The sequence below is a fragment of the Mirounga angustirostris genome, unplaced genomic scaffold (genome assembly GCF_029215605.1).
Source record: "Mirounga angustirostris isolate CCGP_5_RB_7025 unplaced genomic scaffold, mMirAng1.0.hap1 SCAF_4, whole genome shotgun sequence".
Lineage (NCBI taxonomy): Eukaryota > Metazoa > Chordata > Mammalia > Carnivora > Phocidae > Mirounga > Mirounga angustirostris.
The window spans coordinates 108734944-108754170 of record NW_026991712.1 but is presented as its reverse complement, the minus strand read 5'-3'; the positions used below and the strand labels follow the sequence as shown (position 1 = coordinate 108754170).

The 19227-nt window shown below is 32.5% G+C and overlaps 1 protein-coding gene across 2 annotated transcripts in view; it reads right to left on the bottom strand.

Moving 5' to 3' along the window:
• The window catches only part of DPYD (dihydropyrimidine dehydrogenase), an 800443-nt gene that overhangs the window by 695006 nt on the left and 86210 nt on the right, over nt 1-19227 (bottom strand). For both annotated transcript variants that reach the window (XM_054512729.2, XM_045897134.3), the window contains exon 3: nt 5367-5449. In XM_054512729.2, the coding sequence (XP_054368704.1) occupies nt 5367-5449 (83 nt within the window). The remainder of the gene's footprint in view (nt 1-5366; nt 5450-19227) is intronic.

The following is a 19227-nucleotide window of genomic DNA, read 5'->3' as shown; positions in this document are numbered from 1 at the left end:
AACCTCAAAAAAAAAAAAAAAAAAGTCACTTCCATATCTAGTGGACTTTGGCTGTTTCATTTATTTCATTTAGCTCTTTAATATACATGAAACATCCTTTAGCATCTGTGAGATGAAAATATAAAGTGATTTCTTTTTTCCAAATAACAAAACAACCGCCTCTTATACCACCTATTGAGTGATTCAACATGTCCTCGATGATTTGGGATACCTTAAAATATAATAAATTCAAGGATCATCCATTGCAACCACCAACCATTATGGGTAATACATAGAAAACCTCAGAAGTTTCCATCTTTACTTAAATCTGACCACATTACTAAATTCTTTTATTAATTCCTAGAGCATTATTGTTTTTAATACTCCTAGAGAATAATAGTCTCTTACCTCCTCCATATCATGTCATTGTTGTTAATTTTGGTTTTACAACCATTACTGTGTTACAAATCTACCTTTTACTCTTCATTTTTTGAGAAAGCCAGTGTATGATGTACATGTGTGATGTGTGTGAACATGGTTTGGCCTTACCCTAGCCACTCACTCCACTGATGAGAATCCCATTAGTGACAGATGGATGAATGTCATGTTAGCAACTCAAACATATCCCTGTAGGGTGATGCTGTCCAAATCACAGCCTCTAACTGCATACAACTATTTACATTTAGATTAATAAAAGTTAAATAAAATCAAATATTCAGTTCTTCAGTGACAGTAGCCATAATTAAGGTGCCTAGTAGCCATGGGTGGCCAGTGGCAATCATGCTAAAAAAACACATAGAATATTTCTACTAAAGACAGTTCTACTCCAGTTCACAGAAAGTTCTACTGGGCACTACTGCTCTAGATATCTCCAGGAGCCACAGAACACTGCCCAGGAATGCCACCCACCCTTTTCTTCTCAGGCACACCATTTTACAGTTCCAGCTTACTCTGTTGGAGAAAGTTATTTATAATTTTTAAATCTCAAAATATGTTTCTTTGTGACACACATTTTCCTAAGCCCAATATTTTCTTAGGCATCTGGTTAACTCTCCTCCTTTCTGATTTGATGTCCTATTCTTGGAAATCACATCCTTTCCTATGGCTACATAAATCAAAATACTTAACAAGTCCCAAATGTGCAGATCAACCCCCAGTATTTTTCCTGAGTTGTAGAATTATATTTTTCCTCTTCTTATTGCAAATTTACATATGAGTTTGCCGTAGCTATCTCAAATTGATCTGAAAACCTACTCTTCCTTAATCCTTTTTTTCTCTCCCTATATTAATGTATATCCAAATATTCAAAATAAAAACATTTGACTTCCCTTACTGATTCTCCTTCTTATCTTTATCTTTATCAAGAATTCAACAAATAATTATTGAGCACCTACTATATGCTAATACTACAGTGAGGCTAAGAATACAAACAAGGGCAAAATAGCAATCCTCCTACTCTCATGGAATCTACTATCTAGTTGGGCACACAAATAAGTTAGAATTTATTCAAAAAGGGTAAGGATACTTTAAAAGGTTTTAAACAGAGTAGCACAGATTAAATCAGGGTTATGAATTACTGAAGCTAAGCCACAAAGTCTCATCAGATCTACCTTCTAAATATTTCTATATTTCTCAACCATATGCCCCTGCTTTGTAGATCTCAACACCCTTCCACCTTTATCTTAATGAGGTCACTGATTTCTCTAGGTCTCTCATCCTCTCCATGGCACCCTCTGCTGCAAAAACAAACTTTTTAATTATTTTTTTCCCATTCTAGGATTAGCTAAAACCTGTTCAGATATGTTTTTTCAGCCAGTACATTCCAGAGTAGGTTGTAGCCCCTTGTGTTTTAAGATAGCTGGCTACAAGTCTTCATATCTGGGATCAGAGGGAAGCACAGGAGGGGTCTAAAAATGATTCATGAGCTGGGATACTGAGAAAAGGATATGTTCAAGACTGCATGGCAAAGACTGGCCATGAAGAGATATTGGATGAGACGAAAGAGAATTGAGCAAGAACAGAATCCTCTTTCCTATTCTACATTCATAAAAATAGTAGAACTTTAATAAACAGGGAGGGATATCCAACTTGGTGACAGTGCCCAAACACAGCACTCAGAAAATGTCCATCTTCAGATTCAGTCCACTTCTGTTCTAGCTTCTCCAGGCTAGACATGCTTAAGACAAGAACACCACTGTGGGTGTCCAGAGCCACCCAAGGGCTTCTACAGAGGCTAAGCTTCTGAGAGAAAAGAATGTTCCCATAGCTGAGCTAGGCCATGTCCATGGACCAAAAAAAGCTACCATAGAATTTTGGAAACCAAAGAAAGGACTAAAGACTGGGGCCTTGAGTCTTTACATCAAGCATTTGATTTTTATACCTGTCTCCTCCACTAGACTATAGCTCCTTGAGGGCAGGAACTGTCTCTTACTCATTTCTATATTCCCATCACCTGGTATATTACAAAAGCCCAATAAATATTTATTAAATAAATGAAAGACTGTATCTATCCCTACACTGTAACTTCTTCCCCATTAGAATTCTACAAAATTCCAATTTTTATATTTAATCCTGTTACTCCACTTCCTTAAAAACATGACTTCCTGAAATAATTGACATTCTTTATCATGGCAAGCTAGTTCTAGGTAACTGGCCTCCAGAATATGGTAACGAACACATTTCCAGTCAGCCTCCTAAGGTCAGCCCCAATGCTGAGGTTTTCAGCAAATTATTCATATCTGTTTCCCACTGCCCCTTCTAGCACCCTGAGCTTCTGAATTGCTCCCATCATCTTTGCCAACTTTATACTGCTTCATTTCCACCCAAGGATTCTTGACATATAAGGAGAGATGTTACTGATTCAAACATTCTGCCTATGTAAGTTTTATGGGGAAACATATGTTCAAAAGAGCTTGAAAAAAATGTGCTTTACATCAGCTGCTAACTGTTCCCAAACATACACCTTGCACCTGCAGGCCTCTAGGACTGCTCAACTCTATTCCCTCTACCTGCAAAACTGGCCATCTTATTGGCCTACATCAAATTTCTTACCCTCTCCATAGTTTTCTTTGGTCCAGACACCCTTCATATAAGGCAAAAATTGATCACTGATGAGGGAACAACTAATTTTTGCCCTTTTATGCATTCTCCTCTTAGTCACAGAGCATCACGACTTTTTTCCCATGCTTCTATAATCTCACATATAAAAGAATGAGCTCCTGCTACATTCCGTAAAGGTGAAAAACAAAAGTGGCAGGCCCATAGTACACTAAATTGTTGAATACTTTGGTTACTAAATTATTTGAGTGAATCTAAATTTTAGTGAATCTAAACACTGTGAATATGTGTGTATGTGTAAAAAATGCAGCTTATGTAAACAAAGTACATTATACAGCCATATAATTAAAAGCTGATTTAAATTATCTAGAATACTGCTTTATCTGATAGCATGAGTGACTGACAGGTTACTCCAACCACGTTATACTTATTTTTCTTATTAGTTCACCTCTACGTGTTAAAAAGCAGAATATCCTGGTGTTTTCTAAAATGGAAAGTATTACAAATTTGGCAGAATAATCTCTTCATACACAGTTCTCCCATAACTCAGTTTAGTTTTCCTTGATAACAAATTTTCTATACTAATTACATGTCCTTTCCTTGTTCATTATATTTCCCTCAGTCACATCCATTTTCATTCACATTGCCCCTTTGTAATTCCTTCTATGTTTTAGGCCTTCACTTCTTTTATTCAAAGCTTCAGAGCTGGCATTCTCTTTGTCTTCCTGTGTGTCTGTGTGTTTACTTCAAACTGAATAGATACAAAAACTACAGAGAATAACTGTAGTTTTCTAGATAAATATTAGTGTGCACACTTAATATATTCAAAATTATTGTAATAAGCATGTACAAAAATGATGTCTTCAACTTACAACTGTGGTAGTTTTAGATACAGGATAAAGACTATATTGAAAAACAGGAGTTCATTCATAAATTCTGCACTGGCTTTCTCCACAATACATTTTATACCTTATTTTTAATTTATTACTATTTTTTAAAAACTAACTTTCTGTGAATGTCTGATTGCATTTTATAGGTGCTAAGTCTCTATTGCATACTCAGTTCTATTTTTCCCTCTTTTTTTATTAGTGGAGATGTTAACAATAAAATAGGCTCACTTGCTCCAGCTGGTAATTTCTCAGTACTAGTAATATATTATTCCTCTTTTTGTGACATCATAATCGTCTATACAGAAGTACCATGTATCTTTGTGTAGAAGCTACTGTTCCCATTAAATTTAATTACCTCCCCCTGTGGTTTTAAATAGAAGTGGCTTCAATATGAGGGCAGCTTCTATTAAATTTAATTACTTTCCCCTGCTGCTTGCATGGTAAAAGGAAGGTTACTAAATGAGAGCAGCTTCTAAACTAAAGTATATGGTAACTGCGTGCTAGCAATAACAAAATTGTACCCAAGTCACCCTTCTAGGAAGCCTCATAGGTTTATACTTTCTCTTATTTTTAAATTATTTTTAACCTTAAGATGCTTAAAAAAAAATAACATTGATAGAAGGATATATATTTTAAAAACCAATTGTAGTTTCATAGGCTAAAGAGAGGTAAATATACTATTTCTGTACAAATATATTAGAAATTATCTCACTGAAATGTTCAGCTCAAAACTTTTAAAATCAATCTCATTTGTTGTTTTCTAGCTCTAAGGGTGATGAGTTTTATTTCTCACACATTTTTAATGTCTAGTAAAAGATGGGTTTAAAGACGGCTTCCTAAAAGTTATTAAAAAGGTATCAAGTTTGGGGAGATTTCAGAGAAATATTTAGAAATAGTAATGTTAAGAAGCGAAAAAAGAAAAAAAAAAACATCAATCTCGTTATATTTAAAAAAAGTTAATCCATACGCTCTATAAAAGTGTGAAAATGTAAATCAGTTTAAAAACACTGATATAATCCTATAAAATCTAACAGAATATGAAATTTTAAGTACCTCTTTTTAAATTAAATATTAATTAGGAGAAAATACTACTCAGTTTAACCACGATTGTACTGTTTATTTTTTTTTATATTCAGGCAGAATTTAGATGAACAATATTTCCATTCAATCACACAGTTTAGTATAAATATAAAACAAGACACCCCTTAAGCATTTTAAGTAACAAATTAAACATTTACATTTTTTACTGTGCACTGAGGCTTAACATTTATGCAGCTTCAAAACCAAAGTACAGCCTCAAGGGAAGTCTCTCCACTGACAAATTAATACCTTAGAGAACAGAGCTGAATGGTGGCAATGAACTCATTTGTTCCCCCAATAATGAAGAATGACTTTTTCTTTACCACATCTGTGACTGTTGCTATGGTGACCCAGACTTACCTCATTGCTTCTCGGAGAGCTCCTCGCTCACTAAGAGTCGTGTGCTTGATGTCATCAAAATTATTCTCCAGCTTCTCGCATTTCTGCAACATATTAAAAAAAACGCATTAATCCTCCAACATCCTGAGATAAAATTATATCTATGCAATTATGTAAAAATATAATTGATTATATTGATTATGGACTCATGAAAAATATGCACACCACTTTAATTGGGTAGGATTCATTAAAATTGACAGTATGAATTCAACAGTAACAAAATAAAAATGTCCTATGATACAGCTATCACAGAAGTCTTATTAATTTTTAAAATGGGGTAAATACAATAAATTAATTTTATACAAAATTAGTACAACTGCTAAAGCTTTGAAAAGGTTTCAAAATTAGTTCTCTAAAATAATCTCAAGTATATGAAAACCAATTTGAAATCAAAAGAGAAAGTCAATAAAAGTAAGTTTCAAATCATAATAAACTATATGGGATAAATAACTAGTTCTAAAAAAATTAACAGTTACTGACATGGAAAGATACAGCCCAGGTATAATTCTAAAAGTTCCAACATTTGCAACCAAAATTTGAGAATAAGATCTTTAAATAACAATTGTATATATGATATTTATAAATATATGTATACAGATATGTTTAAAAATAAATATATATTTTATATATAGATATGTTTAAAAATAAGTAAGTTCAATTCTTAAAATTCAGTGGCATTATATCAGGTTCTTAGCATTACTGGACTGAATTTTCTAACAGTTTTTATCTTTTTTTTTAAATTACACTCTTAACTATATTTTTACATGTAAAATTAACTTAATCTTACATGATCCTAATAAGTTTTAAGAATATAATGTAGTATAGAATTAAATTTTAAACTAAAAATGTACCCATGAATCTTTTGGCATATTAGATTTTATATAGAATTTAGGAGTGTTTAGGTAATAAAATAATTAGATTTAGCTTTTAGCTAATTTAACAAACAAAAACTTTAAATATGAATGTGTTCCTTCCATTGTAAATTATAACTAAGTATGGTGATTTTAGAAAATTACAGAATTTAGATTAATAATTTCTAACATAAAAAAATAATTTATTTAAAACCTATTGAGATATATAGACCACTATTTTTATCTTGATTTTTTTTAAATCAGCCAAATTAGGGCAAAGATCCTTTTTAACACACAGTTAATATGTTTTTACACTGAAAATCACCAAATATCATATCTAAAACAATTTGAATTCTGAATAACAGTCCTATTTTGGATATATAAATTGCAAATATCCTTTCCTGCTTTATGTCTTATCTTTTCACTTTTTTAGTAGTGTCTTTTCATAAAGAAAATTAATTTTTAATGGGGTCCAATTTGTTATCACTAAATTTATGGTTAATAGTTATTGCCTTTTGTGTCCTTTTTAAGAAATCTTTGACTTCTTCAAGGTTATGAATATATTTTCCTATATTTTTTTCATAAAACTTTATTATTTTATATTTCACATTTAGATGTTCAATCCTCTGGGATTGATATTTGTATATGATGTGAGACAGGTAATCAATTAAATCAATACTAATTATTGAAAGGACCATTTCCCCACTGTAAGTAATCTTTTCCATAAAGTAAGTCACAGTATACATGTGGTCTGTTTCTGGGGTCCATTATGAACCACTACTCAATTTCCTATACTTAGGCTGGTTTCACACTATTTTGATTACTTATACCTATAATAAATAAAGAACTCTTACAAATAAATATTAAAAAGACAAATAGCTCAATAAAAAATAGGGCAAAAGACATATAAACACTATATAAAAGAGAATATCCAAAATTACTAATTAAAAACAAACACACTCAACATCACTAGTCATGAGAAAGATGCAAATTTAAACAAAGGGATTATCATTACACACTGTGAAAATGACTAAAATGTAGATCATACAAACTGCTTTTTTAGTACAGAAAGCAAGTGAAGTACTAGCCAATAGAACTGTAAACTGTTACAACCACTTCGTAAAGCTTTTTGAAGTTCTTTCAAAAGCTGAACTTATGCTTAGGAATATATCCAGAACAAATTTATAAAATGTTCACCTAAATTCATGTACAAAAAATGTTAAAAGTAACATTATTCAAGATAGCCCAAAACTAGAAACAAATCAAATGCAGTAATATGATGGTAAGCTATATAGCAATAAGAATGAACACACTATAGCTAAATGGAGTGGCACAGATAGATTTCAAATACATAATATTGAGCAAAAGATGTGACACACAAAAGAAAAAGAACACACAACAAAATTATTCCACTTATACAAAGTTCAAAAATAGACAAAGATACAATGTAATCCAAAAATGAAAAAAAAAAAACATTTATATGAGAATAAAAAATAATAAATATTTCTGAGTAAGCTAAAGAAAAGAAGCATATGACCTGTGCACTGAAAAGCACAACACATCAAGAAAAAAATTAAAAGACAAAAATAAATGGAAGGACATCCCATGTTCATGGATTAGAAGATTTAATATTGTTAAGATGGTGCTATTCCCTAAATTGATCTAAAGATTCAATGAATTCCTGTCAAATCCCAGCTGACATTTTGTTGCAGATTTTGACAAGCTGATCTTAAGATTCATACAAAAACACAAGGGACCAGAATAGTCAAAACATTCTTAAAAACAGAAGTGCAAAGTAGAAGGACTCATACAGGAATTCCTGATATTAAAACTGACTCTAAAACTAAAGTAATCAAGACATTGTGGTACTGGTGTAAGAATGGAAATGTAGGGCAACATACACCCACATAAATATTTGTATACAAAGGTTCATAGCAGCATTATTTATAACAGACAAAAAATAGTAAAAAATTCAAAACTCAAAAAGTCAATAAAATGATAAATGTAGTGTAATGATGTAACAGAATATTATTTGGCCATAAAAAAGTAAGTTCTGACACATGCTACAACATAAATGAGCCTTAAAAATATTATGCTAAGTGAAAAAGCCAGATACAAAAGGCCACACTGTATAATGCCATTTCTATAAAACGTTCAGTATAGGGACATCCACAGAGACAGTAAGGAGGTTAGTGGTTGCCAAAGACTGAAGAAAGTGGAGGAATGAGTGCTAATGGTAATGAGGTTTCTTTGGGGGGAGTTAAAGTGTTCTGGAATTAGTGGTGATAGATGTACAACTCTGTGACTATACTAAAAACTACTGAATTATACACTTTAAAAGAGTGAACTTGGGCGCCTGGGTGGCTCAGTTGGTTAAAAGAGTGAACTTTATGGTATGTAAATATATCTCAGTGAAGCTATTGTTTTAAAAATAGGCAAAACTAACCAAGATAGTGACTACAGGTGACACAAGAGGGTCTTCTACAGCACTGTTTATCTCATTTTGTGACAATTCATGGAACTGAGCACTAATGCTCTATTTTTCCATATGTAATTATAATGCAATAAAAACTTTTTAGAAGAGAGTTTGAATTCTGGTTAGGAGATCATAATGCAATCATATATCATTATAATTAGAATGTAAAAATGCATATAAAGAAGTTCAAAGTATCTGACAGTAAATATTAGCTATCTACTAATAATCATCGAATAACACTTTATTGTTTATTAAAATTCTGTATGAAAGAACCAATTCCTATAACAAAGTCTAACTTATCCTTACTGAAATGACATAGTAATTCAGATTACCAGAGAATGTTGAATAAACAAGGGCACTTCTTTAAACTTACAGTTTTCAATATTTTCTGAAGTTTCAGTTGTGGGTTTATATTTCTTTTGATTTCAAAATATTTCATAAATAAATGAAACTTAAAGTTTTTGGAAATATCTGTACATTTTATGTTGACTACACTGCTTTAATATAATACAATAAAATAAATGCTAGCTATAAAAGAAACTTAAATAAAAACAGGACTGTTTCAGTATTTCTTAATTTTTCTATTAAATATGCACTGTATTAAATGAATTTCTTCCTCTAATTGTTTGCCACTGAGTTCATGAGAGTTTCCATATTTCAAATTATCTAGGAAGTTTCTTTAATTTTTATTTATTTTTTAATTATAATTTTTTTATTATGTCATGTTAGTCACCATACAGTACATCATTAGCTTTTCATGCAGTGTTCCATGACTCATTGTTTGCATATAACACCGAGTGTTCTATGCAATATATGCCCTCCTTAATACCCATCACCATGCTCACCCATCCTCCACCCCCCTCTAAAACCCTCATTTTGATTCCTGGAAGTTTCTAATCATCAGTTAGTTTTCTTTACTTCTGCATACCCAAGGAGAAATATAAGAATGAACACAAAGAAATAAAAAAATAAAGCCGTGTGATAAATTCAGTTACATCCATTTGCTACATACAACCTACAACATAGCTTACTGTTAACAACCGCTACTCAAATAATGCCTTTTGGAGTAACTGAATACCTAAAAAGACCCAAACACAACTACTAGGTATATGATATTTGGAATGTACTATTTTTAAACCTTCATATAATTAAACTTAATGATATATGACTAATATCTATCCATAATTCTAAACACATCTCATAATGCAATTTTTAAAGTTGCATGATATTCCAGTACCTCCATGTGCTGTTATTTATTTAGCCGATTTCTTTTTGATTTGATTTGCTAATAATACTATAAACATAGGACAGGAATAGATGTTTGAAAATTAATTAAAAGCTTAAAAATATTTTAAAAAGAAAAATAAATGTTCATTGACTGAGATTATTCCCAGGTAACTCAAATAGTTTTCACCTAAAATGCACCCCAAGTATGTGACTATGGTATTCTGTGGTAGAGTCAATACTCAAATTCAAGGTTTCTGATTCTAATTTCAATCACCCCCCAATTTAACCATTTATAGAAAACAACATATATTTTCTCTTTGGTCATATAATTTTACTTACTTTCCTCTGTAGCTAGGTTTGCCAAAAATCAACCCAACTCCATCAATTTAGATGAATTACTGCTAAAGAGAAATGTTTAACTCTTAAAGCGGGAGGTTTCATAACCCTTTTTTTTTTTTCAAATTTACTTGATTTTAGATATGGAAAACAGCACTTATCTTTATTCGATGCTTCTCCACAGATGGTTTATAAATCAGATGTGAAAATAGCTATTTCTATTTAATTGCTGTGGGCATATTTGTAACAAATCTCTAATTTTAAATATATAGACACACACACACACACACGTATATATACACATACATGTTTTTGCCAAATGGAGTCATTTCATAGAAATAAATCTGTCCCCTGACAGGATATTTTTGTTTTGTATGGTTGAAAATCTTCTAAACCTTGCATTTACCAATAGGGATTAACAAAATCAAACACTATATCCGAATCTCTTTATTTAAAAACAAATGTTTTGAATTATGTTACTGTCTTTAAGACCCACAGTGCTATAGGAAATGTGAGATTTAATTGTTAAAACTGATGGAAGGGCCTGGTAATTGCACTAATGTAATTAAAAGAACTTTAAGATCTCAGTTTAGCCATTTAATGTTACTCCCTAGACTAGAGCAATAATGCTCATGGCAAAAGAAAGTCACAGATAACAAATATTTAAGGCAGCCCACTCCAACAGTGTGACAGTAGCTTAGAATCAAAAGCAAACACAGATGAAGTCCACAAAAGCCTCTTGTCATCCCAGTATCCACGTCTGAAGTTCCCTGGGAAAAGCTGTGTAATAAAATGCAATAAATAAAAATAAAAAATAAGCTTTTATTATTTCTTACAATTTATAAATCCTTCCAAAAAAATGAATGTTAATCTGATCGATTTTTGGAAAAGGTCATTTTACAGTAAAATCTATGTGTAGATAACCTTTAAAAAACAGAATTCTTAAGGAAATTTTTACTTTTTCAGATTTATATTTTTAAAAATACATGTTTTTGGAGTCTCACACACAACAAATGCATTTGCCTCCTTTTCTATGCCGTGAATTGAGAACATAAAGAAAAAAATTTTGTGTTTGTCTTTTAACCCTGAAATCCTTTGTGACCTCTCTCCTCTTCATAAAGTAGTTTTAAACTTTATCTTGGCCTCCTCCGTTGGAGAAAAACAAGCTCATGAAAGATACTTTAAAAGAAACAAAATTATTGGATTTTGAGTTCTTAAAGGCTCATCCCTAGCATAAACCATAGAGTTGAAAGACTATTTGACTATCTAGTTTTTCTGGCCAAAGGGATAGGAAATGAAAACATTCTCTTGAGGCAGAAGAAAGAGGAAAGTTGGACAGGGGGCCTGAAGTGGCCCCGTGAAGCTCACTGTGGCTCTAGGAATTTAGGACAAGTTCTCAGAGTACAAAGAGAAAGTAGTTCAGAGCATCTATAGGTATTTCTTCATTTTAATGATAAAAAGGCTTAACTTCAGTAGTGATTTTATCTGGAAGTATTTAAAATTACATACTTTGCCATAGGTGGAATGGGAACCCAAAATGAGTATCACGTTGCCTAAAAGAAAAGGAAAGAAGTCTCCATGTTTCACACTCCCTGAGCCTGCACAAAGCTTATTGTGCCAAACAGAATGAGAAAGGAGGAAGGAAGGAAGGAAGGAAGGCCCTGTAAGCATTTAATGGTCTGTTACCTTCCCCAAAAATACTTCTGTGTCCTGAAATGGAAATCAAATCCAGTATTTTTTTTCAAGAACAATATTTCAAAGAAGAGATATGAGTTTAAGTCTAATTGACTGCAAACAAATGTTATTCTTTTACCATAATGAGAGAAACATCTCAAGTAGCTAACACCTTTATCTCCTCATCCTATCCATAAATAAAATCAAACATCAGATCCATTGGGTGAGAGGCAAACAGACTTACTGTTTTATTTACTATCAATAACGTTTCCCTAACATTAAGGACAACTATAAGTTAAGTGGAGCCAACGTCCAATCAAAGTCTGTTCTCAGCCTAGTTCACATAAGTATGAATCTGAGAAAAATTATAAACTTATTTTCATGCAACAGATACTTAATATTTGTTCATTCTAGGGGATTCTATATTGTAGTGTAGGACTATCCCAGAAGACAATTTCAGGCGTAAGAAAGACATAGGGAACTTAATTTCCAGGATATAAAAAAACTTCCAAACAATTCTAAAAAATTACCTTGTCCATGGTGATGACTTGCATTTCCTACTTCTTAAGTGCTTAATAATTTCCTTTGATCAAGGTAATTGCAACCACCATAGCAGATTGCAGGGTGGTACATGTATTTTATAGGAAAGAAAGAAGGGAAAGGCAGAGGGTAAATAAAAAGGAAAAGGGAACACACAGAGAGAATGAATAAACAAACTACTCCTCAGATTAGCAAGCACAAGAACAAGAAAAATAAGTGGTTAGTAATAAAAGACTGGAACAAGAAGCAGACTACTAGCCTACAACTATGGAACAAGCAAGTGGGAACTCACAATAAAAATGGAAAGACATTGGGCGCCTGGGTGGCTCAGTTGGTTAAGCGACTGCCTTCCGCTCAGGTCATGATCCTGGAGTCCCAGGATCGGGTCCCGCATCGGGCTCCCTGCTCAGCGGGGAGTCTGCTTCTCCCTCTGACCCTCTTCCCTCTCATGCTCTCTCTATCTCATTCTCTCATTTTACAGTAAAATCTATGTGTAGATAACCTTTAAAAAACAGAATTCTGTTTTTTAAATAAATAAATAAATAAAAATCTTTAAATAAATAAATAAATAAATATCTTTAAAAAATAAATAAATAAAAATCTTTAGAAAATAAATAAATAAAAATCTTTAAAAAAAAAAAATGGAAAGACATGAAAGGTACTGGATTTAGTGCTGACCAGACATGCTATTTGCTACAGCAGGCAAAGGTTATCCCTACTTAACTAGTAGGAAACTGGAAATTCGTATCAGCAACCATGGTAAACTTTATAGTTTTTTGGCATATAAAGTTGAATTATGGTAAACTAGCAAACACTGAGGTCTTTCTCCATGTTAGACACTTTTCTAGGCGCTTTGCCCATATAATCTTCACAACAACATAGTTATCCATATTTTATAAATGAGGAAACAGGCACAGGGAGATGAAGATAACTTGCCCAAGATCATATAGCTGGTAAGGGATACAGAGACTTGAACCCAAGGAGTCTGTCCTCAGAGCCAGACTTAAATCCCTTAGAGACTACTTCAAAAAAGTAAACTGAATAAAATGAATATAATAAAGCTCTGAATAGATCCTCCCCTAGGTGTTGGTTGTTAAATTTAGATACTGGACTGGATGGATAATAATAGTTTACTAGTAAAGTGGGGCCTAAGTTCTTAAAGAATTCTTATTTCTGTCTAGACATGCTATACTTTACAATGTAGAAAAATAAGGAATCCAATATACACATGTTTAGGCCAAATTAATACCCATAAATATTTTTCATGCAACAGTCTTTATTTGGGTCTGTGACACCACTGTGACAAATATAATGAGCAATTAAATCCCCAAGTGCTCAGATTTTGGCAGCAATTAAAGTAGAAACTAGAAACTAAGCATCAAAAAGAACTGGTTTTGGTGGCCTTCTGCCAAATGAATTCCCACGGGTTGAAGGAAGGTCTAGAGTTTCAACTGTGATAGATTTTATAGTGTTTTATATCTCATCTGTGTTAAGGATTATATAAAAGTATAATAAAACAAACAAAGAGAATATCAATAGCAACATGGGAGTAAAATAATACACAAGGAGATCTCTGAATGCTAAAAAATTTAAATAGGATTACTGAATTATCTTTGCTTAAACTATACCAAACAATAAACAAATTCAACCAAATATCTACTGATTCATATGCTAGATGGAGCTGGAAATAAGCAAAAAATTTAGCAAATTATATTATTAAATTTAAAAAATCATATTATCATATGACTTAATTTCCATAGGACTGCATTTCCTTTATGATATAATCACAGTAACTAAAACTAAATAGTTGGATCTAAAATTTACATACTAACCTAAATTTTAAAAATTAGAACACTAAGTTTAATAAATGAAGAAACTTCTATATTATTAAGGTCACAGAGAGTTGATGGCATAGCTACTGAAATATAAGTCTTGGAACTACTAAATCATAAAAGCTCAAGTTAATCAATTAAATTTCAATTTAGAATAAATTCTTGAAAATTCTACTGTACATTAGGCATCATGCTAAGCACCAGGGATATAATGGTAAGTAAATCCCCCAACTTGATCACAATCTAGTGAGAAAACTGAGAAGACTGAGGAATTAATTCTCCTCGGAACAGATATGTCTTTAAGTTTACTACTTCTGAACATATCTTTGAAATGAGTCAAATTTTTCTAGATTAAGAAAAAACAAAGGCTAAGGTAGTAGAACTGGCTCATACTTCAGTGTCATTGCCTGCCTACTAGTTACTTTCCTCAGGCAGGATACTTAACTCAGTTTATTCGAAGTGAAATATACTTACTTCCTTCTAGGGCTGGAGGGACATCTCCATGCCCCTATTCAGCTGGAAGAAGTTACAGAAGATGAGACCTTCCACTCTCAGCAACCTTAAAGATTTAAGGATCAAAGTTGTTCAGGGGGCGGAAATGATGGGAGAAAAAGAACAAAGGCCAAACTTTGCTGCAACTCCTAGTCTCCAGGCAAGATTCCTGAGGCATATAGATTGTAACACTACATACAGCAACCTGAAGGACTTCCTTTAATGTTTTACCACTACAGCTTTGCTCTAGTTAGTGTTACTTTGCTCTGATAACCGCAAACATCTCTTCCCCCCCCCACCACCCCAAAGATATATGCTAGCAATCATCCTTCAAACACATGGCCCACTGATACACATCTGAAGGGTTTCATGACTAATGTTTTACTAGACAATAGTAAATGACCTTTTCGTAACAGTAGCTAGTCCCTCAAGGTCCTAGAAGCACTGCTTCCAAATTCCTTGAGACTTATATTGTCCCCAACCCCCACTAACTAAAAAGTATATAATCAGTCACTCCTCACAATCCCAGTGCAGCTCTTTCTGCCCATGGGTCCTATTCCGATGCTATAATGAAAGAACTTTTTTGAACGGGGCTTAAAAAAAATGAGACAATATATGTAAATTACTTAATACATTGAATAGACGCTTTTAAATAAATGATGAAAGAAGAAGAAAAGAATAAAGAGAAGGAATATCTATTACCCACCATAATCCTAAGGGATCAGATTTTATAAAGTGAGGTAGAAAAATGTGCATTTTTCATGTTTTCCTTGCAATTCTCCTGAATAATAAAGTAAACTAAATACAGTCCTATGAAAAGATTTTCAACTTTTTGGTCTAAAGATACCTACAAGAATATAATAAAAATCATGATCCTTTCCCCTTAAAAAATTAAATATTCACACACACACACAAACACACACCCCATATGCTATATGCAATTTTAGTGAGTCACTGGATCCCCCAAAACCCATCTATGGCTCTATGTCTATGCTCACCAATGTCATTGCAATGCACCTAGATGACATAAAAATGAAAGTTACGTATGTAATTAGTTGCCTAAGTATCTTGAGAAGCAATTGGTACAATAACTGGCAAATTTCTATTGGAGTTTGATAATGACACTTAAGTGTAAGCTTTCAAAAGACTGATAAAGAATATGATGCAAAAGTCAATTCTCTTACCAAGGTAGAGATGAAAGCCAGTCATCACTTATTCATTCATTCAATTATTTACTTAGAATCTAATAGGTGCCAGATACTATGCTAGTCACTGGGGATACCAAGGTTAAAAACAAACAAAGAAACACTCCTCATTTTAAAAAAATGCAATTTCAATTCAATAAGGTAATTTTTATCAGGCATATATGTTCCATGTCAAGTGGGAGAATCATTGCTACATATTAATCATGCATTAATGATCATTACAAATCTCAGATGGTTGGAAGCCTGCAACACACTATATTTTGAAGGACCCACAGGGAATTTTCACCAGGTGGGCACAAGTCTTTTGGAAGCAATTATAAACATATTTTCAAATCTGAAGAATTTAAATAGCATACTCCAAGCTACTACTACAACTCTAAGGTGATTTGACATTGATTAATTTAATGGTTTTCTTTAGACAGTAAGGTAAACCAGTGCATATGTTTCTTATGTAGTTAGAAATTCCTAAGGTCTAAGTTCATATAAAGAATGAGTAAATTAGGTGAACTAATTCTTCCAGTAAAATGTTGTATTTTAATTTTGGCACTCAACAAAACTAGCCCCACTGAAGCTGTTTATAAGTCAAGTAAGAAATGATGATAATATTCAGATTTTTAAAAATCCTAGATGAACATTCTAATACCAATATATAATTTCCAGTTCTAATCAAGAGATTCATATTTCAATAGATAATTACTTTTCCCTTCGGTATGTCTTAACTAGTCTAATCCTTTCAGGGAACATTAAGTCATAATCGTATTTAGCTAATGTCATTTCACTAATGGTGGCCAGCCTACAATCAGGCCCTGTCTAGGAGAATCTTCTTGAGTCACAGTGAAATGGAATATAATATAGTAGGAGAGGTAGGGGTTGTGGAGACAGGAAATCTGTTTTTAAGTTCTAGCTTTGCAATTAAATTGCTTATGTATTCTTAGGAAAATGCTTAACATCTCAATCTGCAAATACTCCCTCATGGAATAAAGTTATCAATGAAAGTGATAAAAGTAATGATACCCACTTAAAGTACTGTTGTGAGGATAAATTAAAAGAGATCATGTATGTGAAAATATATTCTAAACAAGAAATACATTTTAAATGGATAGAATAAATCTCATTTCCAGGTTCACAGTCTAAATCAAAATGTAGGGGTGCCTGGGTAGCTCAGTCGGTTAAGCATCTGCCTTCGGCTCAGGTCATGATCCCAGGGTCCTGAGATCGAGCCCCACACTGGGCTCTTGGCTCAGCGAGAAGCCTGCTTCTCCCTCTCCCACTCCCCCTGCTTGTGTTCTCTCTCTCTCTCGCTGTCTCACTCTGTCAAATAAATAAATAAAATCTTTAAAAAAAATCAAAATGTATTTTAGTTACATTTACTTTGAAATATATTAATATTTCAACTTTCATTCATGGTAAGAATTAAGTTATCTTTTAGTACTTTCCCAAGGTAAGCAAAAATAGAAACAGTCGTGCTGCAGAATTTTATCTGTTGATCATTAATTCTTTGTATCTAAGGAAGGTTAACAAAATTTGATTAAGGACTTTTTTTTTTTTTAATTACCACACAGTTCTTTACATAATGCATGGTTATCTTTTGATCGAGTCTCACATGGTTTATAGGACAATCAAATGAAACACAGCATCATTCTTTCAACAAATATTATGGAGTAACTGTGTGCCAAATACTGCCAATCTCAAATCACACATATCACGTTAGTATTTGCTTTTTGGAAGATATTATTATTTACTTATACCCTTAATCTTGACAAGGGGAAGGCTTTCAAACAGCAATTTAAATAATGAAAATCTACTATTTCACCTTCAAGTTCTTTATGATCCGACCAATCTCATTTGCTACCAGGCTTCCTATGCTCAATTTGCCTTTGTCACAGTGCTGCTTCTTCTACAAACACACACACAAAAAAAAAAAAAAAAGAAGAAGAAGAAGAAAGGAAGAAAGGAAGAAAAAGAAAGAAAGAAAGAAAGAAAGAAAGAAAGAAAGAAAGAAAGAAAGAAAGAAAGAAAGAAAGAAAGAAAGAAAGAAAGAAAGAAAGAAGAAAGAAAGAAAGAAAGAAAGGAAGGAAGAAACATCCTCCCTAACCACTGTCTAAATATGAACCCACACTCCTCTACTCCTTTGTCTTACTTTTTATTATTCTTTGTAACATTTATTATACTTAACATATTATATTACACTATTTTTGAAATACTAAGTTTCACGAAAGCAAGAGGTATTTGTTTGTTTTTTAATTTACTACTGTACTTCCGCACAGTAGTTAACCATTAAAGGTTTGTTGAATGGATGTTCTAGGAACTTATACATACATTTAGTCAGACATGAATCAGATGTTAACTTCAATTAAAAGTGCAAAGTGAAGTCAGTGAAGGCAGCCATCTTTCTCCAAGAGACATTCCACTGTCGCCTTATCTAGATGACTACACTCATGGCCCAATTTTGGTTCTTCAGTTTTACAAACTAACGGTTAATTTTGTCAGTCCCTGACAATGAGTCTGCCTTTCCTATTCTGTCCCACACTAACCAAGTTAGCAGAAACAGATGTACAAAACTAGTGCAAATGCATTCATTTATTACATGAAACTGGGACCAGTCTATTGTGCTAAGATGATCAGTGAAATTTAACTTTTAGGAAATCCAGTATGGAATGACAAGTAAAAATCAAATGTTGCTTAGTGAGCATAAATTCTAATCAAAAGTAATCAGAAACTTTTAAAAGTTTTATTTCAAAAAAGACTGCATAGAATATTCTTGCATTCCACAGAGGGATCCATACCAGTGATAATACTTGGGGCTTAAATAGACACTGCCCTTGTTAAGATTTATTTATTTATTTATTTATTGCCCTTGTTAAGATTTATAACTCATCTTTTCCTATTATTCTAGAGTTAAGCCCTCCTAATGAAAATTATGGTAGAGTTAACCCCAAACAAATCTTGATCTGCCATTGAATCTCCCAAACTCTTTAAGATAATTTTTCCTATATATATACTCATAAGTCACACTCAAATGTTCTTTCTAGTGAAAAAAAAAATCAAAAAGAAAATTATTTGCAAATCAAATATACCAAGAAAACAAGGACTTCCAAGTAAGTATTTTACGAATTGTTAATATAGAGAGAAAAAAGCAAGCAAACAAAAAACCTAAAAATGCCAGAAACTGCTGGTCTTTATAAAATG